Source organism: Electrona antarctica (assembly GCF_951216825.1).
Source record: "Electrona antarctica genome assembly, chromosome: 7".
Taxonomy (NCBI): Eukaryota; Metazoa; Chordata; class Actinopteri; order Myctophiformes; family Myctophidae; genus Electrona; species Electrona antarctica.
This window is the reverse complement of record NC_136812.1, coordinates 18,413,673-18,441,303: the sequence shown is the minus strand read 5'-3', so window position 1 is coordinate 18,441,303 and position 27,631 is coordinate 18,413,673. Positions and strand designations below refer to the sequence as shown.

Sequence of the window (27,631 nt, the reverse complement as noted above, 5' to 3'; positions counted from 1 at the left end):
AAAGCCGAGCTAGGGGCCGTTTTATGTCACACGTTGACAGGCAGTTATAAAAATGAACACAGAAAATATCCTATACATACTATACATCGAATGAAAGCCATGAATGTCTACTTTTACGAGGAAAAAAGTACACATTGATCCCATCTACCCTTCGTCGGTAATTGACTTTTGTATGAGCTAAAGAATGAGCATAGGGACTGAGTGAACATATCGGGGCTACGTTACTACTGTTTTGTTTATTTTTTATGAAGATGATGATGATGACGTATAGGGTAGGCGCCAGGCGGGCAGATGGAACGATGCAAAGACGTGTTGTCATTATTTATCCATCTATGTAGGTGTCTGTCACTGTGTATCGTTCCAACTCGGCTCGCCGAGGGACGGTGGTGTTGCTGACTTGCTGTGCCCCTCCAGTAACACAACAGCGTGTATTTGCATTGTTCCATCTGACCGCGGCGATGATCATCATCATAAAATAATAACCGTCCCTCGGCGAACTCGGCGATACAATCCATGATAGTTTTCTTGTTTGTTCGAGTATGGAGAAGGAAAGGAGACCCGACTTTAGATCCGTGTCCATCATGGAGCCGGAACATGACATGTTCCGACAGACACTACACGAGACATAAGACGCCTCCCCTCCCCTGAAACAAACAGGAGCCCTCCCTCCCCTGAAACAAGCAGGAGGGAGGGAGGGGGGAGGGAGAAACAGGAGCAGATTGGCAGAGGTGGATACGAGCCGATTATGCAATGTGATTCTGTTGACTGGAGTACGCTCGCATGGGGGCAGCCATTGTGTGATAGAGACTAGTCTACATAATGCGCATTTGCGCCCCTCCCGTCCTGTTTTCAGGAAGGGAGGGGGAGAGGCTTTTTCTTTTCTTTTTTTTTCACATGACCGGAGGGTTGTGGGATTAATCAGGGCTGCTTGAGCTATTGTCCGGGTGTGTACAAAGTTTGAAAGTAATCAATAAAAACATGCGCTAAACGGCCATCTACGTGTCCCGCACCGGACCGTTGGGATTCGAACTACGGAGAAAACCGTTTCCTGCACGCTATGGGTTAATGCCCTCGAGACCTTACCTCTGAAACACTTCCTGAGGTAAAATAATACAAACTTGTGGTAATTTAATTTAAATTTCTCTTTCCATATAAGAGGTACCAAGAGATATATAGCTATAGCCGAGTTGCGAGACAGGCTGTCTGGGAATCAGAAGGTCCCCTAGCTGTTCTACCCCCTGAGCAAGACATCTCTGAACTGGAACCCGGATGCTGTATTAATACTAGTGCACACTGCTCCTAATAGTTATAGAAAAGGGTAAATGCAAGCTGCTTGCCATGCCTTTCAATGTAAAAGTTTGCAGTGCAAATAAGAGCAAGAAATAAGGACAAGAGACAAAAACACATCACGACTGAGAGTCTTTGTGTACTTGCCTGACTTCTAAACCAGGATGAAACGTCTTCCACGTCTTCACAATGAGTCACTATGTAAACAAAGCTAGTGTGATCTGACAGATTTAAAAGGGGAACAGTGCTGCAAATAAACCTTCACAAAACTCATACTCGAGACTAATATGAGAATAGCCATGCAAATAGGGTGGCTTCGTTATATTTGGAAGTTGAATTGAATATTATGTAAGTTTTAGTAGTTCAACCATTTCGTATGAAGTGTTGTGTGAAATAAATTTGCATCACTGTCTGAATCATTCTAGGCTATTTTCAAATACGTTTGTTCATGTGTGTGATTTACTACACATCTTCTTTCTCCCTGAGTCCACTTCAATGGACACACAATGTTCACTGTGTGCATGTTGTGTGTGTGTGTGTGTGTGTGTGTGTGTGTGTGTGTTTGTGTGTGTGTGTGTGTGTGTGTGTGTGTGTGAGAGTGATGTTGGCACGGCATGTGTGTGTGTGGACACAGGTGCTCACTTACAGGCATAATAACACGCACATGCGCACGCACACACACACACACACACACACACACACACACACACACACACACACACACACACACACACACACACACACACACACACACACACACACACACACACACACACACACAGAGAGAGATATACTGTAAATCTTGTCACATCCTGAGCCCTGACACTCAGTGACATGGCCCATTAATAGGAGGGCCAATTCAATTTGCCCCTCTCCCACATTGGCAGCTTAAGCCTTACACTGACAGCCATGCATCATGCGTGTACGGCACCGAGCAGCAACTTATATCCCATAAAAAGCCCCATGGCTGCCTCCACTCTCCCTCGCCTAAGTCCACATGCTGTGAGGAACAGATTGGATTTCAGAAATGTACCAAATCTGTTAGTTTTATAAATTATATAAACACTGTAGGGGGGTCTCACTGCAGCTTCTGTACTCTGTAAAATCGTGCCTTACACTTACAGGTCCATTTGATTACATTTGTACACTCCCAGTGAGTGTTACACGTGGATAAATTGAGAGAACATAAAACAACCACACACTCATACTAGCTTCAGTGCCAAAGTCTAATTTTATTACCTGAGTAAAAACAAAGGAGCCAACGCTGCCTTCCTCAGGGTACTACAAACAAGACTGAGACTAGAAGCATACAGGTGACCTTTCAGTCACATGTTGTTTCTACTCCCTCTCGTCCGCTAATAAAACAAGACTTTGGGGACTGAAGCTATGAGTGTGCGGCTACTTTGATCTTCTCTCGGTTCTCCACCCGCAGCCGACAACCTCAAAAGGTTTGGTTTGCGTTACACCTCTTTGAACAAATGGATGAATGAACACTTCTTTCTCTGTGGCTACGTGCCGCAATCATTTTCACTCTGGGTTTAGAATATACATTTTTGAGGGGCGCTAGCCCCTCCTATGTCCAGCTTTGAGGGTGCGTGTAAACACAAACATTGTCCTAACACAAACATTAAATGCCATTGATAATGAATGGCCAGTTTTGAGTGTTTGTGTAAACACAAACATTGCGTAAACACAAACATTGAAGACGAAGGTGAGGACGCAAATTCGAATTGGCCGGAATGAGATGATGTACAGTATACATATGTAATGTATTACATAGATATTACTGTACACAAGGGCTGTCATGGGGGGATTTGTCATCATGTATGTATTTTGTATGCCATTAAAAAGAGATGGATGAAATGGGGCATGATCCTGATTGTGTGTGTGTGTGTGTGTGTGTGTGTGTGTGTGTGTGTGTGTGTGTGTGTGTGTGTGTGTGTGCGTGCGTGCGTGCGTGGGTGCGTGCGTGCGTGCGTGTGTGTTAATGTAATGTGCTGTCAGACCAGAGCCCTAGCTAGCAGTGATTGAGTATGAGTCTATGCAGTGACAGTGGAGTTGACATTCACTGTGCCCATGGCCCTGTTCACTGTCAAACTGCAATGAGGATCACCACTGCTTTTAACTACTCCTTCTCTATCAGTGGTTCTCGAAGTAGGTTCTGGACGGGACCCCCAGGGGATCCTTGGAAGGGTTCCAGGGGGTCCCCATCTGAATGATTGATAGTTAGGAACAAACCAAATGGACCCATACCAGTCTGTAACTCTGGGTGTGTGCAAATCTGTACACGTCACTCTCAGTCAGTTAATCGGGGTCCGTGGCCTAAGAAACAAAGCGGGAGCGGGGAGCCTGCAGCAACTCACTTTTGAATGCTCCAAATAGTTATTAATTTGCAACAAACAGCTGATGATACTACATAACGTTTCGACCCTTAAGTCTTTTTCAATTCTGTGGCCTAATGCATACCGAACTGGGGGTCAACGTTTGAGAACCACTGCAATGACTACATAATGAGGTGCGGCAACAGAACAGTAACACATAGAATATTGGCCTTAGTGTAAATAGTCTCACGTGTGCAGGTGAGTCAAGGAAAGTGCAACATTTTAGTGATTTCTTCTCCTTGACGTTGCACTCTCTACTGTTAGCATAAACTCTCCCTGCGGCTGGATTAACTTGCTCACACATTCATCTTAAGAGCTCACAGCTGTGTGACTGAGGTGAATATGAGGGCATCTGAGCTCATTGACTTAAGTGACACAGTCACTACAGAGCAAAATGGAAAAGTCAATAAAATTCAGCATCTTCCCAGGGAGAGAAAGAAAGAGAGAGAGACTTCTCAGTTTAATTGAGATTGTTGCAAAGTGAATGTTACGATTACCCCCCTGATTGACTTAATGAGGTGGATCCACCCGTCACCACTACATCACTGTCTTCATTGTTATTGACGGAAGCATTTGTTAGGTTTGGATGTAGGTGGTCCTCTTTCCTAGTTCCCTTGGCCTTTTTCTTTTTGATGGGACGGAGTCATTGAATGTATAAAAACAGGTGGCCGGGACCTCTGTAAATGATCCGTAGCACCATGACTTGCAGTCTCCTGAGATGATAGAGGTGTTGCTATGCCTTCCTCACTAGCTTAGGTGGTGTGTACGTACATCCCATGTGTGAGACTGAGTTTCTGTGAGCGCCAAGGAATTTCAAAGGAATTTCTAAGTTTGACCCTCTCCTCTGCGGCACCGTCCATGTACAGTTGATGGGCGTGTGCTCTTTTCATTTTATTTATAATAATTGTCTTTTTGCGAAATGAAAAGAATAAGGATCTATAAAAAATCTAAAAAGTATTTAAAAAAAAAATAGTACGTGAAAAAACAATATCAATATCAGTCACCAGAACCAAGGACGGGTGTTTTCAATGAATCTATCATGGTTAAAAATGTCTGAAGTGGGTTTGTATGTATAGGTTTGTATAGGAAGGGGGTGGGGCAGCTAAAATCAATATCAAATATCTAAATAGTAAATACTGAATCAAACAACTTAAAAACGGCCTGGGGTGTTCACAAAAGCCTGAGTAGACGATAAAATTACCAAAAGTTTTTTGAAATCCCTTTAAACATGATTGATTGGCGTGCGACTTTACATGATCTACACACAGCACTAGAAATACTAACCGGGATCAAGGCATACACAGTGCTGCCTTGATCCCGCCTCTAGCTGCTGCTGATTGGCCAGGCCGTTTGGTGGCCGGAGCATCAAGTCTGCCTGAGAGTTCCCAGATGGGAGCAGGAGGGGGGGAACCCAGTGTACTCTCTGCTGCCCCATCTGGCGGAGACAGGTTATAGAAATACTGCCACTGCTGCATTTTGATGAAACCAATATGGCCACTGGTTTACTCGGCTCAAAGCCACTCATCATTAAACCAACTAGACCTGTGCCCGTCGGCCACAGGGCCTACTTGGGAACGATGCAAGTTGGGAACCTAGTATGCAATAGAACGCCAAAGTCCTGACGTCACTCGCTCATCCCCTGGTTGACGGAAGTAATTTCTCTATGGAGAATAACATGGGGTCATCTTAAAATCATCTCATATAAGCATTGAACAAAAATAAACGAAGTGTCTCTGCGAAATTGTCGGGGAGGCTCTGTGTCGTTTACGACCGTCAGTCACTCATATTTGATACCGTCTGTTTCTAGCGAAAATGTAACTCAATTCAGCAGCAGTAACATTAGCGTTTTCTCTCAGTCAGTTGATTCTTCATATTCATATGGGTGAAACGGCCCGGGATGACATGTTTATTTTTCAAACACAGTTCTTATATGAGGCGATCTAAAATCCTCCTATGGGGATTACAATGCAAATAAAAAGTACATGAACCCGTGGACTTGCGCCCTCTACCGATATTGACGTCAGACTTCGGTGCTCTATACCTGTTGTCATAGCACCCATTGTAACCATCTGTCTGTCTGCCTGTGTCTGAAGAGTGCAAACTGTGAAAAGTGGACTGGTTAAGTAATCAAAATAATGGCAGGTGTGTGGGGTTGCCATGGCAATCAATTGGCTGAGGCAGAGGCTGGGAATTCTACATTAGGTCCACTGGCAGAGCCTGACCAGAAGCTTTTGTGGCGGTTCTTGACAACCGTGAATCCGACTGACTCAAGGCTGTGCTTCAACACAAACATCAAAGCGGTCCTCCTATACGGAGCAGAACCATGGAGAACTACAGCTGCCACCATCAAGAAAGTGCAGGTCTTCATTAACAGCTGCCTGCGGAAGATCCTCCATATTCGATGGCCAGACACCATAAGTAACAATGAACTCTGGCAGAGAACAAACAGGTTTTTGTATAGGCCTATAGGATATTAGGATAAAATGCTGAAATAACCCCCCAAAACACTGCATGCATGTATGATATTCATGCACCGTGGTATTCAGTGCATGCGGACTGCGGATTAGGGAGAGATATTATAGTTCACACAAGCGTACGGAGGGGGGGGGGGGGGGGGGACTCATTTCTTGCCCATATGTCACCTTGCATTGTGACAACATTTAATTTCCTGGACAGTCCTTCCAATGATGGTGTCACCATGTAAATCTTGTGTGTTGCATGAAGCAGATGACATATAAGGAGATAACAGCACTCTGAATGATTAAAGAATAGACTATATGGAGCAGTCCCACTGTCCCTCATCTCTTTTTCATCTGACTGCTACAGTGCTACGTGGTTGAAGTAATGTGGCAAGCAGGACATTTGTAGTGGAGTTCTCAATTTCAGCCCGAACGCCATGGGAACCAATCGGTTTGGACCCACAATTTACACAACATTATAACAAAAAATCCTTGATTACTTGAGACAGTAGGTCTCCCTAAACATCTATCTAACAGCAGTTGATTCAGAACTCTTGGCTGGCTCTAAAGTGCTCTCTATGCCTAAACAAACATTGTAATATCCTCAAATCCCATAGACTTGGCTGCCTTTGACGTAATCTTCAAAAGCCAAGCATTGGAGGCGCTAGCGCCCCTTAAATAAAGGAATATAACTTTTTTCTTTTCTGAATGCATGGCCAGGGACCACCTACAATACCAGACCTATCACAAGTCAGAATAGGTCATGTCTCCCCCCTTCTCCGCTCCCTCCATTGGCTCCCGGTCGCTGCCCGCACAGAATACAAAACTCTGATGCTGGCATTCAAAGCAACCAAAGGTATGGCTCCGCCATATCTTGCAGGTATGATCGAACCCTACAAACCCTCCCGCGCACTCAGATCAGCCAACGCAGGAAAGCTGGAAGTACCCTCACTAAAAACGCCGGGACAACGCTCCACACGTCCCAAACTCTTCTCCCTTCTGGCTCCAAAACTCTGGAATGCACTTCCCATTACAATCAGAACTGCAACCTCACTCCCAATCTTCCGCCATAGTCTGAAAACCCACCTGTTCAGACTCCATCATGGCCCGTAGCACTTACCTTAGCCCCTTAGATAGCACTTTTGTAGACTTAGATAGCATTTTATACAGACTTATAGCATGTGATGTAGACAACACTAGAATTGCATTGTATGTAGTCATAGCACTTTTAGTAGTAGTTTATATGTATAGTTTCATTATATATAGATTCCACTGTTACGTTCTTAGCTTTCTTGAATACTACTTTTTATGTATGTGATGTATTGCCAACAAAGCGGGAGCGGGGAGCCTGCAGCAACTCACTTTTGAATGCTCCAAATAGTTATTAATTTGCAACAAACAGCTGATGATACTACATAACGTTTCGACCCTTAAGTCTTTTTCAATTCTGTGGCCTAATGCATACCGAACTGGGGGTCAACGTTTGAGAACCACTGCAATGACTACATAATGAGGTGCGGCAACAGAACAGTAACACATAGAATATTGGCCTTAGTGTAAATAGTCTCACGTGTGCAGGTGAGTCAAGGAAAGTGCAACATTTTAGTGATTTCTTCTCCTTGACGTTGCACTCTCTACTGTTAGCATAAACTCTCCCTGCGGCTGGATTAACTTGCTCACACATTCATCTTAAGAGCTCACAGCTGTGTGACTGAGGTGAATATGAGGGCATCTGAGCTCATTGACTTAAGTGACACAGTCACTACAGAGCAAAATGGAAAAGTCAATAAAATTCAGCATCTTCCCAGGGAGAGAAAGAAAGAGAGAGAGACTTCTCAGTTTAATTGAGATTGTTGCAAAGTGAATGTTACGATTACCCCCCTGATTGACTTAATGAGGTGGATCCACCCGTCACCACTACATCACTGTCTTCATTGTTATTGACGGAAGCATTTGTTAGGTTTGGATGTAGGTGGTCCTCTTTCCTAGTTCCCTTGGCCTTTTTCTTTTTGATGGGACGGAGTCATTGAATGTATAAAAACAGGTGGCCGGGACCTCTGTAAATGATCCGTAGCACCATGACTTGCAGTCTCCTGAGATGATAGAGGTGTTGCTATGCCTTCCTCACTAGCTTAGGTGGTGTGTACGTACATCCCATGTGTGAGACTGAGTTTCTGTGAGCGCCAAGGAATTTCAAAGGAATTTCTAAGTTTGACCCTCTCCTCTGCGGCACCGTCCATGTACAGTTGATGGGCGTGTGCTCTTTTCATTTTATTTATAATAATTGTCTTTTTGCGAAATGAAAAGAATAAGGATCTATAAAAAATCTAAAAAGTATTTAAAAAAAAAATAGTACGTGAAAAAACAATATCAATATCAGTCACCAGAACCAAGGACGGGTGTTTTCAATGAATCTATCATGGTTAAAAATGTCTGAAGTGGGTTTGTATGTATAGGTTTGTATAGGAAGGGGGTGGGGCAGCTAAAATCAATATCAAATATCTAAATAGTAAATACTGAATCAAACAACTTAAAAACGGCCTGGGGTGTTCACAAAAGCTGGAAGTACCCTCACTAAAAACGCCGGGACAACGCTCCACACGTCCCAAACTCTTCTCCCTTCTGGCTCCAAAACTCTGGAATGCACTTCCCATTACAATCAGAACTGCAACCTCACTCCCAATCTTCCGCCATAGTCTGAAAACCCACCTGTTCAGACTCCATCATGGCCCGTAGCACTTACCTTAGCCCCTTAGATAGCACTTTTGTAGACTTAGATAGCATTTTATACAGACTTATAGCATGTGATGTAGACAACACTAGAATTGCATTGTATGTAGTCATAGCACTTTTAGTAGTAGTTTATATGTATAGTTTCATTATATATAGATTCCACTGTTACGTTCTTAGCTTTCTTGAATACTACTTTTTATGTATGTGATGTATTGCCATGCTTTTTGTTCTTGCCTTATGTAAATCGCTCTGGATTAAGAGCGTCTGCTAAATGCCTAAATTGTAAATTGTCAGAGAGAGAAGGATGAGGCTGGCAGGCCACTGCGTCAAGCACCCAGAACTGGTGGGGAGAAAACTGACACTGTGGGAGCCTCATTATAGTTATATATAGCCAATCAAAGATCAATGACAAGTCACAATTAAAAAAGAAAGAAAGAAAGAAAGAAAGAAAGAAAGAAAGAAAGAAAGAATAGACCTACATAGAGACATTCTTTGCCACCATGCCAGTCATGAACCAAAACAGCCGTCAGCCACCCTGTTACAACCTTAGAGTATGAATAGAGACGGCACCCGGAGGAAACCCTGAGGCGAAATGGACATAGTGGCCGGATTTGTCATTGCAGCGCTGGTCCGTTGACTATCATTGCGCACGTTGATGTTATTGGGCCCATGACACGTGAACGCTGTTTCATACGTGATAGTCAACGGCAGCGCGTTCATGTTATTGGGGCAAATCCATCCCAGAATGCACTCTGTTCCTACCCGGAAGGAGGAGTGAAATCGCCTCATGCGCTTTTGAGCAACTTAATGCTAGTGGATGGGAGGAGAACTCTGGTGCCGTCTCTATTCATATATACTCTAAGGTTACAACTCACAATGAACCTCAGCAACCTGTTGAAAATTAACATTTGTAATTGATGGCTGTTATAAAGCCCACTGAGGGGACTCCATACAGCAACACATCTGTCTGTTGAAATAAATGAGAGGCGAGTTACACAACTGTTGCAAATCAATCATGGGGGCAACATAAACAAGGCCAATCAAAGATCAATGACAAGTCACAATTAAAAAAGAAAGAAAGAAAGAAAGAAAGAAAGAAAGAAAGAAAGAATTGGCCTACATAGAGACATTCTTTGCCACCATGCCAGTCATGAACCAATACAGCCGTCAGCCACCCTGTTACAACTCACAATGAAAAAAAACTAAAACTATAATAATTTAACTTGAGATGGCGTAAAATTAAAAGAAAATGACCCATAAGGGTCCATTTGGTTTAATTTTATGCTCTCAAGAGTTAAGATTTATAAGGGTACATTTTGTTACCAACTCTCAATCATTTGTTTAACTGGAGACCACCTGGAACCCCTCAAGGCTTGGTTGAGAGACACTGCATGGTTTAGGGCCAAAATACATTTCTGATCTTGTGCTTCATCATGACATATCCAGACCTCTCAGGTCATCTGGGAAAGGTCAGCTTTCTGTTGCCAAAATCACAACTAAATGTGGAGAATCAATATTTTGCTTTTATGCACTACATAATAGTGCAAACTCTCGAATAAACTTGTTTTTATTTTCTTTATTATATTCAATTGTCCTTTATTTTATTGTTTATTTTGCAGTCTTCATTTTGTCTGTCTTGCTGTCTTATGTTGTGTTGAAAGGTATACAATTAACTTATGGTATTTCCTTTCCTTGCCTACTGTATGTTGTATACACACACCCACACAGACCGGTGGATACGATCTTTTGGTATAATCAACCACACTAAATATTTTAGCTTCATCCTGATTTTCAGTTAAAACGATTGGATGGAATCACTTGAACAGTGGTCACACTTAAGGTCCAAAGACTAGCCAATCAAGTCAAGAGATACAACACTGAAAATGTTTTCCATAATCTCTCATCATCTTGACTGTGACAGTAGAGATGGTGGTGTGAGGCTTACGCCATCAGTACTTACGCCATCAGTACTTACGCAGTAAACGCTTTAAATCACATTGTAAATATTATGAATAGACATCCAACACTTGAGCTGCTGTTCAGTGTCAGCATTTCTCAACTGAGTCATGGTGGCTGTTCTGTGTACTTTGCTTGGATGCATTTACTGTACACAACTTATCTGCTACGGTGATCTGAAGATGAACAATTATTTATTCGAACCTTATCAAGGTGCAGAATAATAAGGGCGGAGTTCTTTGTTGTTGTATTGTGTGTGGTTTCATTGAGGGAGTATGGTACTTGAGAGGATTTCCCTTCAACCCTGTCACACTCTGACTTAGTGTGGAGGGTAGTATATTTGCAGAGCAAAAACTTCAAAATACTGGAAAAAGCGGCAGACAGAATCATCGATGCAAACAAGAAGTGGGGTTTATTCACCTTTGTCACATTCCAGGAAAATTCACCAAAAAATGACACAGTAAAACTAATTACAGCAGTGGCCAGATTGGCCCTGCTGCCATGGGTCTCTCCTCAACAGTACTCCCTTCACTGCAGTGCCAGGCAGTGGCGCAGGTCTCCCTTCTTAAATAGGCTAAGCCCCTCCCACTGAATGGAATCCTCAATTAACCAGTTAATTCCCCAAATGTCCAGAGACATTACAATTCATATACACATTTAAAGTGTCACATTATATTAACGAATTATCCACATAATAATATAAACATAATAATTAGAGTACCCAATTTTCCAATTTATATAAACCCACAGTTGGTAGGTCTGTTTATGAGCGAAAGACTACAGAGACACTGAAAGAAGGGTATGTATGTGGCAGTGGTGTAAAGTAACAAAGTACCTTTACTCAAGTACTGCACTAGAGTACATTGTGGTTATGGGTACTTTTACTTCAGTACAAAATGTGAGTCAGTCAGTCAGTCAGTCAGTCAGTCAGTCAGTCAGTCAGTCTGTCTGTCTGTCTGTCTGTCTGTCTGTCTGTCTGTCTGTCTGTCTGTCTGTCTGTCTGTCTGTCAGTCGTCTGTCTGTCTGTCAGTCAGTCAGTCAGTCAGTCAGTCAGTCAGTCAGTCAGTCAGTCAGTCAGTCAGTCAGTCAGTCAGTCAGTCTGTCTGTCTGTCTGTCTGTCTGTCTGTCTGTCTGTCTGTCTGTCTATGAGTGAAAGACTAACAGAGGGTCAGACAGAGTATCTTCCTTCTCCTCTGGATACTGTAGAGAGCATAACGAATCCTCCTGGGCTTTAGGAGAGATGTTGCTTTAACTTTATCACAATTCCCTTCCACTCGTCGGACACAATATAAATAAGTCACAAGAGATGCTCCTGTGACCTATTTATATCATGTCCGGGTGGATGGAGGAGGACAAGTCGTCTCACTCTCTTTAAGGCTCTCCAGAGATCCAGTTAGTCTGCAGATCTACAGGACATCATGGCCCGTAGGCGTAGCACTTACCCTAGCCCCTTAGATAGCATTTTATACAGACTTATAGCATGTTTACCATGGCCTTTATAGCCTACCTATGCACTATGTTCCCATGCACCTATGGAACTGCCTTTTGTTTTTGATATATTGTTCTGTTCTGACATTTTTTACATAATGCTTTTCCTTCCTTTTATTCTTGTATTACTCTCGATGTATGTTCTTATGCTCTGTGATGTGAAGCACTTTGGTTCGACCTCGGTCGTAAATGTGCTATACAAATAAAGTTTGATTTGATTTGATTTGATGTTACGTAGACAGCACTAGAATTGCATTTTATGTAGTCATAGCACTTTATAGTATACAGTATATGTACAGTACAGTATAGTATAGTATGTATAGTTTATATGTCTAGTTTCATTATATAGATATTCCACTGTTACGTTCTTATATAAGTGTATATTCGTACGTCTCTAAATGTTTTGATGAAAATGGTGGGCCCTATTGTAAACAAGTGTAATGCTTTATGGTGTTGTCCACTCAGAGTTAACAGTTTTTGTATTGAGTTGTACTTGAAATCAATCAATCAATCAAACCCTACGCTGTAGGCTGTCCTAAAGTGGGAACCTGTAGAGTGTAGGGCCTACAGATTCCCACCAAGTTTCATGAAACTCATCCATTCTTAATTTTGAACTTGACTGTAACCTTGACCTTTGCTTTTTGAGCCAACATTTAATCATCTATTTATTGCAGAATATGGCAGACTGATTACAATGCCCTGCCAGGATAATAACACACTTCTCTGGTGATGATCAAAGAAAGGGCTCACATTTATTTTTCACATGATTAATAAAAAGTCTTCTCGTTGTGGTCCCACCCCCTTCCATCTCCCAGTATAAACAAGTGGAGCAGTACATGTCCTTCCACAAATTGCCGGCTGACTTCCGACAGAAAATCCATGACTACTATGAGCACCGGTACCAGGGCAAGATGTTTGATGAGGAGAGCATTCTGGAAGAGCTTAATGAGCCTCTGAGAGAGGTAACCATGCAAACAAACACATGCACGCACACGTGTGTGTGCACGCACACACACACACACACACACACACACACACACACACACACACACACACACACACACACACACACACACACACACACACACACACACACACACACACACACACACACACACACACACACACACACACACACAATTCAATTCAATTCAATTCAAAGGGCTTTATTGGCATGAGAAAACATACGTTTACATTGCCAAAGCAGAAAGCACACACACACACACACACTCTTATTTTGACACCCAATATGTATGTAATGTATGTATCTATGGTACCTAGAAACTAGAAAGAATTTAAGATTCTTTTGGGACAAACGAAGGACACGTTTCAACAAATCACATTTTCACCCAATTGTCAATCAGGAAATTGTCAACTTCAACTGCCGTAAGCTGGTGGCGTCCATGCCCATGTTTGCCAACGCTGACCCCAACTTTGTGACGGCCATGCTGACCAAGCTGAGGTTCGAGGTGTTCCAGCCTGCAGATTACATCGTCAGGGAGGGCACCATCGGCAAGAAGATGTTCTTCATCCAGCATGGCGTGGTCACTGTGCTGACCAAAGGGAGTGTGGGAATGAAGCTGATGGATGGCTCTTATTTTGGAGGTAAGATGACACACATTGGTGTGTTGTTTTGTTTTCATGGACTATATTATGCTCACTGCCTGTCTGTATTTTTCTCGCAGTTTTTACGTCTCCAGGCGTAAAAACAGATGATGAATACAGTCAAATGCATCGTTATTTGAGCAATCAAATCGTTTTTCCCCCTAATGCAGACAAGAAAGGTAACTTGTACCTGAGTCATTTATTAACCAGGTACTTTTTTTTGTACTTCTGCTTGCGTAAGTTTTCTCAAATGGTAATTTTTACTTTCACTTGAGTACCTTTTTATGGTAGTAATTGTACTTTTACCTATAGTGGAAGAAAACAAACTCCGACTCCCAGAAGTGGGAGAGTTTTTTTTTCTTCTTTTTTTTCTCCATGGAAATGGAATGGTGGCAACAACAGCTAGAATAAAAGCCACCCTGAGTGCAATCTGGGAAGCCATCAGCAATTGTTTTTGTCTGTCTTGAGAGATTACCTTGAGTGAGACTTGGTTGTGTGGTCTCTCGCCTTTCAACCTCTCCTGTCCCACCTTTCCAAGCTGTTCTCCATCTGGGGACTATATTGCACTGCTGTTGCTGCTATTCACACATAAACACACATGACACATGCGTGCAGGTGCAGGTACACAGATATAGTACACAAACATGCATGCATGTGCGCCTGTGCGGGCAGTCACGCTTGCACGCGCACAATTTCACAATTTCAATTTCTGTATTTTACATTGTGAAAATGGTGCAAATGTATTTTCAAATGACATGATATGAAATTACCAATTGGAGTACTACAAACAGGATGCATGCCTTTAAAATAATATTTAAAAAGATTTCCATTTCGTCACTGACCCTTGTACTGCAGTTTCATAAACAGTAAGGTTTGGGTTAGAGTTAATATACATTAGGGATATGTTAGGGTGTGTGTGTGTGTGTGTCAGTATGTGCGTGCGTGCGTGCGTGCGTGCGTGCGTGCGTGCGTGCGTGCGTGCGTGCGTGCGTGCGTGCGTGCTATAGTCACAGTGGCTCAGTAACTTCAACATCCTGTGTCTCTGTACAGTCTAGTCACTAGACTGTACAGAGACTAATTTACATATTCATCGAGTACACACCTCTAGTCTCGATGAAGATGTAAATTAGATGTAAATGATGTAAATGACGCGCTGCTCTGTCTTGACGTGTGTGAGGATGAATGTCCGGTGTAGACTGGTCATCTTGCTGCAGTGGCTGTTCTTTTACTTCAGTGGTTCTCAGACATTTTCATGTCAAGGAACACCAACATTTATATGTACTGTATTTGGCCGCGGATCCCCATGTGAAAATAATTTGTGCCAGGGACCCCCAAAAGAAGATATGTGTCGATAAAAGGAATGATTCAAATTTGTCTGAATGTTTTGCAAAACAGATGATCTGCAAGCTGGTCTATTTTCGAATAGCTGATAAAATGGGGTTAAAGTCGTTAAACTGTAATTTTGCAGGGGACACCCGTAGCACACACATCATCATCATCATTTTTCGACCGCGGTCGAGATCATGGATTTCACAATGCCACGCCAGACTTCCCGGTCCTTCATTGCCATCCCCAGTTCCTGCTTACACACACTCAAGCACACACTCAAGGACCCCTGTGGGTCCCCAGACCCCTCTTTAGCTCCACTAGGTCTAGAATTCCACCTCCCTGTACTGTAACGTCTGCTTCCTAATCCTGTCTGCTCTGCTCGCTTCTGGACACGCCTGAGCTCTATGGAGATTGGAACAGACCCCCCCCCCACCACACACACACACACACACACACACACACTTCAGATGGAATCTCCCTGCACTCCACTCTACTCCCCACTGTCAGTGAATGTCAACCCCTCCGTAGGCAGGAAGCCAGCCAACGCCAGGGAGAGGGGACACGGTTGTCAGGACAACATCCCCAGCCCGGAGAAGTGATACAGAGGGAAAGCCAGAGGGAGAAGGCAAAGGGGAAGGGGGGGACAAGTGAATGTAATGAAGCATAGCTGTATATCTTAGAATATGAATGAATGTGCTCCCCTCACCCAGCTGTCTCTGCTGCAGCTATGTGTGCTGGAGGCAAACCTGAGGAGTTACTGTCCACAGGACAGGTCATTCTGACTGTATATGCCACAAAAAACGACACAGTCAGGCTTTAAAAAGCTCAATATTTAAATGTTTGTTTCTGTGGATTGTATGGTCTGTGAATTACATTTAATCTAAATCTGTATTAATTTATGCCTTGAAAGGTTCTATATTGATGCATAACTCTGTATGTTATGCTCTGCTTCTGGGGGGGGGGGGGGGGGTTATGATCTCAGATACTGTGTCAGGTGTGTGAAGGTTATCTGTAGTATCAGAGGAGCAGTCACACCACTAAACTGAATGCAATATCATTGCAATTAATGGTAAATGCATGGTTCATCTTGAACCGAAGTGTCTAACTCAACTGTTTTACATTGAAACGGTGGGACTAATCTGGCAGGTATCCGTCAGGTATGCATATCTGCACAGCTAGATTAATTATTATATTGTTTATAGCAAACAAACTCCTATACATGCAGAAGGAGAATAGACTGGAGCAGCACGGACATTTAGAGCCTTTTATTAGGTGCTAAAGTATACAAAAGACTAACGTTTCGACCTTACGGTCTTCATCAGAGTCATGACTCCGTGCTGCTCCAGTCTATTCTCCTTCTGCAACTCCAGGCCTTGTACCTGTGAAGCACCGGATCAGCCGCTTTAGGCTTGAGGTGCGTTGGTAGACTCCCTTTGTTCAAACTCCTATACATGTTCTGAAATGTATTCTTGTATTTCATTTTACATTTTCTCTAGTCTGTCAGCTGTTTTTCAGTTGATGATTCAAGTAAATGATCCTGTATATCATGCTGTCTATTTTGTACTACTTGCGGTTTGTCAGGGAGTGTATACTGTATACTGTAATCCTATAATGTGTATAATGTTGGAGTGCAGTGTAATGGAGCAGGGCTCATGCAATATAAGAACACAGTGGTGCAAAGCAAAACAAAAACACACTTCCATTTCATAATGAAAACTAGCATAATAAAGAATATAAAAAGCATGACTTGCAAGACTACGGGCAACGTTGACCAATTCTGTTGACCAATATTGTCGTACAGTCTCCCCCCCCTTTCTCTACTTTCCGCATTGCAGTTTAACTATATGTGTATTGTTATAATGACACACACGCAAACACACACACACACACACACACGCACACACACACACACACACACACACACACACACACACACACACACACACACACACACACACACACACACACACACACACACGCACACACACCCCGGCTGTAACATAATAAATTGTTACATTTTTCTTTCCGTTTCCAGAGATCTGTCTGTTGACTCGAGGCAGAAGGACGGCCAGTGTGCGATCGGACACCTACTGTCGTCTCTACTCTCTGTCTGTGGACAACTTCAACGAGGTGCTGGAGGAGTACCCCATGATGAGGAGGGCCTTCGAGACAGTCGCCATCGACCGCTTGGACAGGATAGGTAAGACCACAGTTCATTTACTAGAACTTTGATAGTGAACAGTACTGCAATATCAACCAGTGGTCTTTGAGAGGGTTCCAGGTGGTCCCCAGCTAAATGATGGAGGGTTGGTAACCAAAGGACTTTAACTCTTGAGAGTGTAAGAGTGTTTACACTCTCAAGAGTTAAATAATTAAACATCTGCATTGCTTAATTAATTTACAAGTCTACACAATTAGAGAATGTAGAATTGTTATTTTTTTATCGTTTGCCTGTTATCTCTCCTATGGTACCACATCAATACAGCATGGAATTGTGGACAAAATGTCATCCAACAATAACAAAATGGTCTGAGAGGTTAAATCTCATCAAATGGTGGTTCATGGCTCAAATGCTGAATAAATAATGGACCTTGATTTGAAAATGGTGTACAGAAATGGACTGGGACGGCCCAATTCTCCAATATGGCCGGTGGCTATTTTTGTTTTTGCGCTCGGCCATGGCCCCAGACTACAGTCTGGGGCCATGGCCACTGAGCGTTAATGATGATGATTGATCACCTTCTGAGGAAAACACTGAGTAACTCTCCTTGGGTTGGTTGGACCAATGGATTAACACACACAGAGTGCTCTGTCTAACAACTTCTTTCCTGAGAGTTGTTTACCTGCACCTCATATCGTCTACAAGACTATGACTCTACGTCAACTGTTTTGTCTTGATGAAGACTGATTCAGATCTAAACATGTTGGCGTTGTATTAAATAAAGGCTGTTAACTTTGAGTGCCCGGATCTCCCATTTCTTATCACTTGTACATCAGCTCTTTTCAAATATCCACGTGTGTGCTGCTCATGTGGCCTATAGGCACTTCTTTTGGGCTTGTTGTAGACCTGGCCGCTTGTTTCTCTTGCAAAAAATCTGCCAACACTGTCCATCATAACACTCCTATCTAACCCTAACCCAGGTCACAACAACCCAGCTGCTCACATTGTCCTGTCACATGATCACACTTCACATGTTTACAAAAGACTGATGCACCCGCCAGGCCGCCACCTGCCAGCTGTTGCCATAGCAGCCTGGATTCCACCCATGAGCAGGCTTCAGTCATACATCCAGTGGGAAAGTAGAGACCCATTCATACTTCGTCTCTCGGTGCCGTGCGCAGAGAATACCAGATGTACAAGTTGTTCAGCAGATGTTGCTACTGTACATGGCAGCAACAACCCAAAAATGGGTTCCCGTCCTTAATGGGTTAACTAACTAACTAGCTGGCAGATAATGCAGCTTGATCAAAGAGCACCAATCAATGCCAGGGGAATAGACAGCATAGTCAAAAGGCCAAAAAAACAAAAGTGTGCAAATGAAGATTAGCTCACATCACATTAGCAATGCAATGTTTTGTTCTTTGAAACAAAGAGTGTCATTGACTAACAAGGCATACACAGTGCTGCCTTTGAACCCGCCTCTAGCTGCCGCTGATTGGCCAGGCCGTTTGGTGGCCGGAGCATCAAGTCTGCCTGAGAGTTCCCAGATGGGAGCAGGAGGGGGGAACTCAGTGTACTCTCTGCTGCCCCATCTGGCGGAGTCAGGTTACCCCATACCCCCCCCCCCCCCCCATTTCAATATTAAGTTGTTTATATTTAATTAGACGTTTTCGTAAAAAAAGAATCTGTGATTCGTTCAGGACTAAAACCCTGGTCTGGTATTTTGCTAAGCCTCTATGATAAGGGCTGCTAATCTAGGATGAGTAACACATCATGATTAGTGAACTCAATTCTGGCCTGTGTTCCTCTCCTTCTCAGAGGAACAGGATCATAAATGTGCCCCTTCCTTTATTGATTATTCGTGAAACTGAATCCACTTAGAGGATGAGATTGTCTTGTCACGTATTCCTATTGGAACATTGGGTGATGATTCACCTCCATTTTGATCCTGGTCCTCCCTGGCGACCCTTCTTGCTCCATGCCAGCCAACACCCATCTCACTTAGGTCTTCCTTGGCTGTCTGTCTCCAATGCTCTCCATGTCTTCTTTGGCCTCCCTCTCTCTTCCTCTTTCTGCCCTCTGGCATCCAGTCCATGCATTGCCACACTTGCCGGTCTCTCTCTTGGCGCTTGGCAGTCGGAGATACAGTACGTGCCCAGCCATTCTCCTGTCGGAGACAATGTCAGACAGTAGTGCTACCCCTGCCCTTCTTATCACCTCCTCATTGGCGATGTGGACTCTCCATGAGGTCCTCAAGTAGTTGCCTCAACCTGAGGCATCGTCGGTGGAAGACATCCAACTTGTTGGTGATTGGCGTTGGTTGGCTTGTGCTCGATCTTAGTCCTATATTCTCATTTCTTAATGAGAATATAAAAAATATGTGAACACAAATGCTGCAAATTATACTAGTATACACTCTACACTGGTGTATTGAGAGAGCTAAAGGAACTGATTAGCAGGCCCTTTACTAATTGTGCACAGTAGGTAAACATCAAATAAATGATTAAAGTAGCATGCAAAACAGACTTTCATGTGGAACAGTTGCAGCAAATAACCCACTGAATAAAGCCACTTTAGTGGGGAACTGGGGATGAATGGCTTCTAATAAGTAACCCACTGAATAAAGGCACTTCATACAGTGGGGATGAATGGCTTCTAATAATATTGTTTGTCACTTGAGGACAGATTTAGCTTGCTTTGTTAAATTTAGCATGACCTGACAAAGATGCATGCCTTGAAATCCTCGAAAGACTGACAATAGACAGATTGTAAAATATGGATGGAAGGTCTGCAAAAACAAGTTAAACATATATTTATAATCTTCAATCTTCATTGACCTAAAATGAAACTGAAATCGCTTTGTAAATATGAAAAGATTGCATAATAATCGGGTTTAGGGTTTAGTTCTCTATTATTTCACAGGAGAGAGCTGATCATAAAAGCATGCGGAAATGTTATAAGATCAATCCCTCTCTTTTCCTGCCAAGTAAGAATTTAAATAAATGAATCACTACTTAACCCTGGTGTCCCAATTTTGGACATGTCATTATAAAACAAATTTCAAAGAATTTCTAAAGAAAAATAAATGGCTGCAGTGTGACACATGCTGAGCTTGCAGATCTCATATTTCAGAAATAATTTTGAGAATGTTTGTTAAGTGGTTATAACTTATAACTACTATACATGGCGGCGGGCATGAATTGAAGACGTTTTGGAAGCTGTTAAGATTTGAGTGATGGACTCATGATCTCTGCCGCTGCTGCCATGAGCTCCGTGAAAGAAGCAATTTCAGCTGCAAATTGGTTTCTCCTCCAGCGCCAACGCATGCCCACCAACAAGAACACACACACACACACACGCACACGCACACGCACACGCACACACACACACACACACACACACACACACACACACACACACACACACACACACACACACACACACACACACACACACACACACACCAAACAGTCACCCTCCCAGGAAACAGATATCCCATGGCCTGCACAGATGTGACTCTGCAGAATCACTGGCTGCCTATATAGTATCTCCACACGTGATCAGCGGAGGAGATGGTCTCTGTATAAATTATTCTCTCGTCTTCCCCCTACCCTCTCCCGTCTACACCCTACCCTCTCCCGTTCTCTACCCAACCCCATGCCTGTATACCCCCTACCCTCTCCCGTTCTCTACCCACCCCATGCCTGTATACCCCCTACCCTCTCCCGTTCTCTACCCACCCCATGCCTGTATACACCCTACCCTCTCCCGTTCTCTACCCACCCCATGCCATGTATACACCCTAATACCCTCTCCCGTTCTCTACCCAACCCCATGCCTGTATACCCCCTACCCTCTCCCGTTCTCTACCCAACCCCATGCCTGTATACCCCCTACCCTCTCCCGTTCTCTACCCCACCCCATGCCTGTATACACCCTAATACCCTCTCCCGTTCTCTACCCACCCCATGCCATGTATACACCCTAATACCCTCTCCCGTTCTCTACCCAACCCCATGCCTGTATACCCCCTACCCTCTCCCGTTCTCTACCCAACCCCATGCCTGTATACCCCCTACCCTCTCCCGTTCTCTACCCAACCCCATGCCTGTATACCCCCTACCCTCTCCCGTTCTCTACCCCCCCATGCCTGTATACCCCCTACCCTCTCCCGTTCTCTACCCCACCCCATGCCTGTATACACCCTACACTCTCTCGTTCTCTACCCCACCCCATGCCTGTATACCCCCTACCCTCTCCCGTTCTCTACCCAACCCCATGCCTGTATACATTGTATGTCTATCCTTTCAGCCCCCCCCCCCCCCCTCCCCCCGCCAAGTCTCTGTCTCATCTCTCTCCATTTTCTTTCCCTTATGCTATTTCTCTCCCTCTCTCTAGGGAATGGGTCATCATGACATATAGGTCATTGCATGCATTAATTTACCCCTCAAGATTCAGTGAGGTTAAAGGGATGTCAAACTCAAATACACAGTGGGCCGACCTAAAAACATTGGTACAAGTCGAGGGCCGGACTGGCTCAATGTTTATGCAAAACGTATTGAAATGATTGCACATATTGAACCTAACACAGCCTACAGTATATTATTGCACTACCTTTAATCATTAAATGAATTAAGTAAAACCTAAATAAAATCAGTTGCAATATTTCAAGTGAAAACATTTTTCAACAGGCAAACAGCAAAAAAATAAATGTCCTTCAAAAATCAAATAGCCCATGTTGATTGACCTCAGAATAATACATAGTTAGTCATGTAATTCCCTATAATTTGATATGACTAACACAATGGCTTTTCTCACGACAATGTCATTAATGTGTCAAGTCCAAGTTGTAATCGATTCTCAGCATTGATTTAATATAATCTTGTATACGAATGAACGATAGATACAGTAGAGAATAGACATGCATACAGTACATGTGTAGTACACTCTGAGTGTACAAAAGAAACCAAATGGACCCGTTCCATGTAGAGAGCTTGGAGTGCAAAGGGCTTAAATGTGACAGCTTTGGCTAAAATTACGTTTATAAATATGATCATTATCATTTTGACTTACTTAAAATAAAGGTTGAAAACCGAAAGGCATAAGAAGCACCATAGGGAGCACCGTATGACAGGGGAAGACAACATTTTAAATATTAAAACAAATATCAAATAATATACATATACAGTACAGTATACTGTAGCTTTATATCAAATTGCAGACACAGTCAGATAACAGATACCTGGTAAGAGGATATAGATGGAACATAACTTTGATTATCAAGTTAACTGAGTTCCAGCTATCTCTTATCCTCTTATGTTTCACTGATCTACGTATCTCCAGCCGGGGAGTCAATTGAGTGGAATTGATGGAGTGTTATTTAACAGCATCATAAGGCTTTATATAACCATTGGGAGCTTTGTAACGCTGTTCTGAATAAATACTGACTGGGAATTAACTTTGAACTATATTGGCCGTCTGCACTTGGACTGCCTGGGATTTGCATGTTGTATGAGCTATGAACAGGTATATTAAAAAAACAATAGTCAAAGTGCACTAAGAGTTTATCGAGTATTAAAGGTAGGGTAAGACAAGTTATATTATTTTCTCCAGCTTTGAAATCAGAAAATGCATTTTCAGGTCGAGAGAGAGAACTAACAGGACAAATATTAACAAGTGAAATTGGAATTGATGACAAAAAGAAAGGAGCAAACAAAATTAGAACTGGAACACCCACCTGTAAATGTATTTTCTGTTTATTAAAGAGCTGGAGAGATGGGGAGTCCCCCGTTTACTGCACCATAGCAATTATCACTCCGAACAGAATGCTTTAACCTTTCAACAAATAGTTGTAACCCAAAAATATCACTTGACCTACGTTTAACAGTATATTAGGTATAATTACAATTACAGTCAAAGTGTAACATAAACATATCTTAGTGGATGAATATGAAGTCAATACACAGTGGATAGTGAGAAATACTGTATTCATTCAAGTATTCCAAAGTACACAGTATCCCACACAGGCAACAGATAAACACAAACCATTCTCTCCTGTCATGTAATAGAACATCCCTCCGTTGTCTTTGTTCTCTACAGGCAAGAAGAACTCCATCCTGATGCACAAGGTGCAGCATGACCTCAACTCGGGCATTTTCAACAACCGGGAGAACGAGATGATCCAGGAGATCGTGAAATACGACCGTGAGATGGTCCAGCAGGTGGACGTCCCGCGGCAGCGCTCCATGTCCATGTCCATGGCCCCCTCCTCGGCGCATGCAGGGGGAATGTTTGCTTCTCCGGGGTCTTCCTCCCAGATCCACAGCTCAGCGATTGCCACCCTGCAGCAGGCCGTTGCAATGAGCTTCTGCTCCCCAATGACGGCACCCTTGGTTGGGCTCGGGAAACTGCAGTCACCCAGGATGCCAAGACGGTTCCAGATTATACCAAATGTATCCAGCCCAGTCCCGGCCTCTCCGCTCCAATCCCAGCAGCCCCTGCAGCCTCAGCTCCACGGTGCTGCTGCCTTTGCTTCCGTCCTGTCCAGTCCCCCGACCCACAGCCCACTGGCAGTGGGAGGACGGTCATTCCGGTATGGATCCAGTGCTCTCGGGGAACCCACCTCGACCTCCCAGCTATCTTTAGTACATCAACATTTTGGTAGCCCTGCATACAGGCCCAACACACATAAAAGCAGCACCCATTCTTTAAACATGGCCAGTCTGAGCCAGGACGCCAGGGCGTTGTCAGCTTCTCAGCCCTCGTTGCCCCACGATGGGGCCTGGCCAGTAATCCCCAGTCCGCCCCAGTCCACCAGAATCTCCTCCGCCTCTATTGGACCCCCTCAAATCCCGCCAGGCCCCCCGGGCTTCCGGGGTATTATACCACACAGGGTGATGTTGCCCCACCAGATGTCTGTGGGAGCCTTTCCGGTAGCATCTCTGCCGAGTTGTGTGCAGGGGTTGGGGGCCGGCACAGGGCTTGCCGTGGGGGCCATGGGGACAGCTCTGGTCGACTCGGAATCAGGACGGCCCAAGAAGAACTCCATTGTCAGCCTGCCTGAAACAGACCACATCAAAATCAGATCCAGGCTTTCTTCAAACTTGTGACCCTATTTTACCTCTTTTATAAGTGGGAGTCAATCAAGGGGATATCCGTTTGGCTGGAGGCACTTTTGTGAGGTTTGCTTTTCCCTCCTACAGTTCGTACAGTAGACCTCTTAATCCACACCAGGCTGACGCTGGCTAGATGAATGTATGAACACTGTGTGAGTGGTAGAAAGGAGAAAGTAAGGCTGAGACTGTGTTGTGATGAACTGAGATTATGAAGGTGGTATGGGGATTTCACTGGGATGTTTCTACTCTAGTAGCAGACGTACTGACAGTAGTAAAATAGCATCTACCCACATCAGCCTCCTTTATTTACTGCATTACACTGATACCATAGGCATTACCAACAGCATATGAGCAGCTATATCTGTGTTTAGCACTTATCTCCCTCATCTGCTAATCTGAACAATGCACACCTGGCGTAAAATGGGACTAAAAGAAAATCAGGGACCCACTTCAGATGACAAATGAAGTTGGCACTACTTGGATATCATATCTACAGTACCACCTTTTTGTCAAAACAGTGTAAAATAACATCAGTGCAAAGTAATAATCCATCTGTTTCTTGGCCCACTGTTTCAGATCACTTGCCTATCGTCAAATCAATGCATAAAAAAACTAAAACGGGAAATGCTGTGTTTTGTTTCTCTTTCCTTGTTTCTTGAAGGAACCTGTTTGAAACTCACTAATTCTCACCACTTCTGTCTTTGTGTCTCAGAGGCCTGTGCATAGCTCTAAAATTCATCTTCTAATGACATCGTTGGCAGAGATTTGTTGTTAATTCAACTACAGACGTTCTCTTCAAGTTTGCTTGAGATGTAGGCCTACTGTAGGTCGTAAAATTGAACTCCAAACCTAGCAGTCAGACATATTATGTAATCATTTTCAGAATCAAGATAAATTAATTGTTTTTACATTGCTTGTCTTGAGTGATATCCAACATTCTCTTAAAATATTTATCCACGATACATCAACATTGCAGAGTCACTGCCAATCAAGTACGAGAACATTCATATCAGTTAATATGCTAAATAGGGTCATCAAAATGTAAATCCAATCTTTGTTCCCAAATCTCTCACTCATACTGCAACACAGTTTAGGCGGAGTGCCTGTATGCAGAGATGGATTTATGAAGCCGATAATACTTCTGCAGAGCTCAAATCTACAGTGCTGTAGGTTCCTCGTTATGCTCAGAAGCCAAAGACAGCGGTGGCATTATGGAGGAACTATTTCACAGCGGAGCAATTGATGCTGCAATAGGAGTTCACCCGACGCAACTGATTTGTGTCGCAAAGCATTAGGGAAGGGCGTGTTCTCACCTGATCCTAGCATCCTAGCCACCCAAGCTCTCTAATGCCTCGACCATTGCCGGGAAATGAGTGTGGAAATTGGAATCCCCCTGGTCTCTTTGACACTTTTGTTATTCTCTTTCCACTGAAGTTCATTATATGCTATAATAATGAGTCCCTCTTTGCATTTTCTTTTCATGTCAGTTCCATTTAGATTCAGTGTTGTTCACCTTGAGAGTTGTGAGATCAGATGGCACAACATCGAAGGTTTAGAGGGGATGCCAGATTTCTGTTTGTTTTGTATTTCCTTTCATGCCAAAATGATTAGATGCCCCGTGGAACCTGTTTAGGAACTCCACACCGATGACGATTGACATCATCCACCGGCCATTATCATGAAGATTAAAACATAAATAAAACAACAGTGACACTTGGTGGTGAAAAAAACGCTATTTCCGTGCTCGGACCCAGCCAGCCAACCAGGGACACACATTGCTGGGCAATGGAGTGGCTGCACCACTCAAAAACAGACAGGGCTCAGACAGATTTCTCCAGGCCCAGTCATTAGGCATGTTCTGTATCCGCCACCGGTACCTGGTTTAACAAGGTTTGAATACCTACCTGTCTGGCAGTGTCTTTATTAGAGGCTTAATGTCAATGGGCATTTGGGAAATCCAGCTCTCATTCTGTTAAACTATGTTACAATCAGGTCATTTATTGGCATGGAATAATTGTGGGCTCGCTCCAGCGAGTACACACAGTTCTCTACACAGCCACTTTTTGGGCATCCAACTACTTCCACATACTAGAAATCTAGTTCAAACTTCAATATGTTCAGCTTTATGCAGTTATTTATGCTTATTTTTATTTTTACAAATGTTTATTTTGTAAAATCAGCGGACTGACCTCATGCTTCCTTCTATGCATGAGGAGTCCAAGCCGCTACTTTTCACCTGACAGGGGGGAGTTTCCCCGGCCGGACGTAGCGCGTGGAAGGAACACGTTATTCCGACCAGTTCCTTTCCCCTCCATCAGGCGCCAGGGAGAGGTAGTTTAGAGACCATGATTACTGCATGTTTTTTGTGAGGGCACCTACCCTAGGGGACACGGGGAAAACATGCAAATCCACACAGAAAGGCCCTTTCGCCAACCCCGCCTCAGGTATGGGCACTGATGAGCATCTGCATGATCTTGATAAGAGATAAGAGTTGTGAATATGAATGGTGTGTATAATAATCCAATATCATGGTGATGACATGATACTGACATGATGCTGACTATATGATACTTACATAATACTGACTATGATACTGACATAATACTGACTATGATAATGACATAATACTGACATGGGGAGGGGGGGTAAGAGTCAGAGGTACGTTGCGTGGTCTGCTCGCACACAAGTAGGCCATTCATGGCCAACTTGTGTGAATGTGTGCAAAGCGCAAGTTGGCAGGTCGACAGAGTGCATTTCTAGTTTCCTCTGGCATTGGTGTGTGAATGTGTGTGAATGGGTGAATGTAATGCACAATTTCTGTAAAGCGCCTTGGATAAAGGCGCTATATAAATGCATCATTTACCATGATACTGACATAATTACTGACATGATACTGACCATTATACTGGCATGACACTGACGTGGTCAGTGTCATGTCAGTATCATGTCACATGGCCTGACATTCCTGTGACAAGGCTGGTAACTGACAGGACCTGTGACAGATGACAGTGCTGTGAGAGGGGCCTGATGTGACAGGGCCTGACCCAGGTCCGTGATGACACCGCTATCATTCAATGCTGTGAGAGGGGCCTGATGTGACAGGGCCTGACCCAGGTC

The 27,631-nt window shown here is 43.6% G+C and overlaps 1 protein-coding gene across 1 annotated transcript in view; it reads left to right on the top strand.

The window, feature by feature from the left end:
• The window catches only part of hcn2b (hyperpolarization activated cyclic nucleotide-gated potassium channel 2b), a gene marked incomplete at its 3' end in the record, with an annotated part of 51,873 nt that extends 27,365 nt beyond the window's left edge, over positions 1-24,508 (top strand). Inside the window, exons 5-8 of the mRNA XM_079506695.1 lie at positions 13,120-13,266; positions 13,669-13,909; positions 17,274-17,438; positions 23,499-24,508. Coding sequence (XP_079362821.1) covers positions 13,120-13,266; positions 13,669-13,909; positions 17,274-17,438; positions 23,499-24,508 — 1,563 coding nt within the window. The remainder of the gene's footprint in view (positions 1-13,119; positions 13,267-13,668; positions 13,910-17,273; positions 17,439-23,498) is intronic.
• Positions 24,509-27,631: the final 3,123 nt, after the last annotated feature.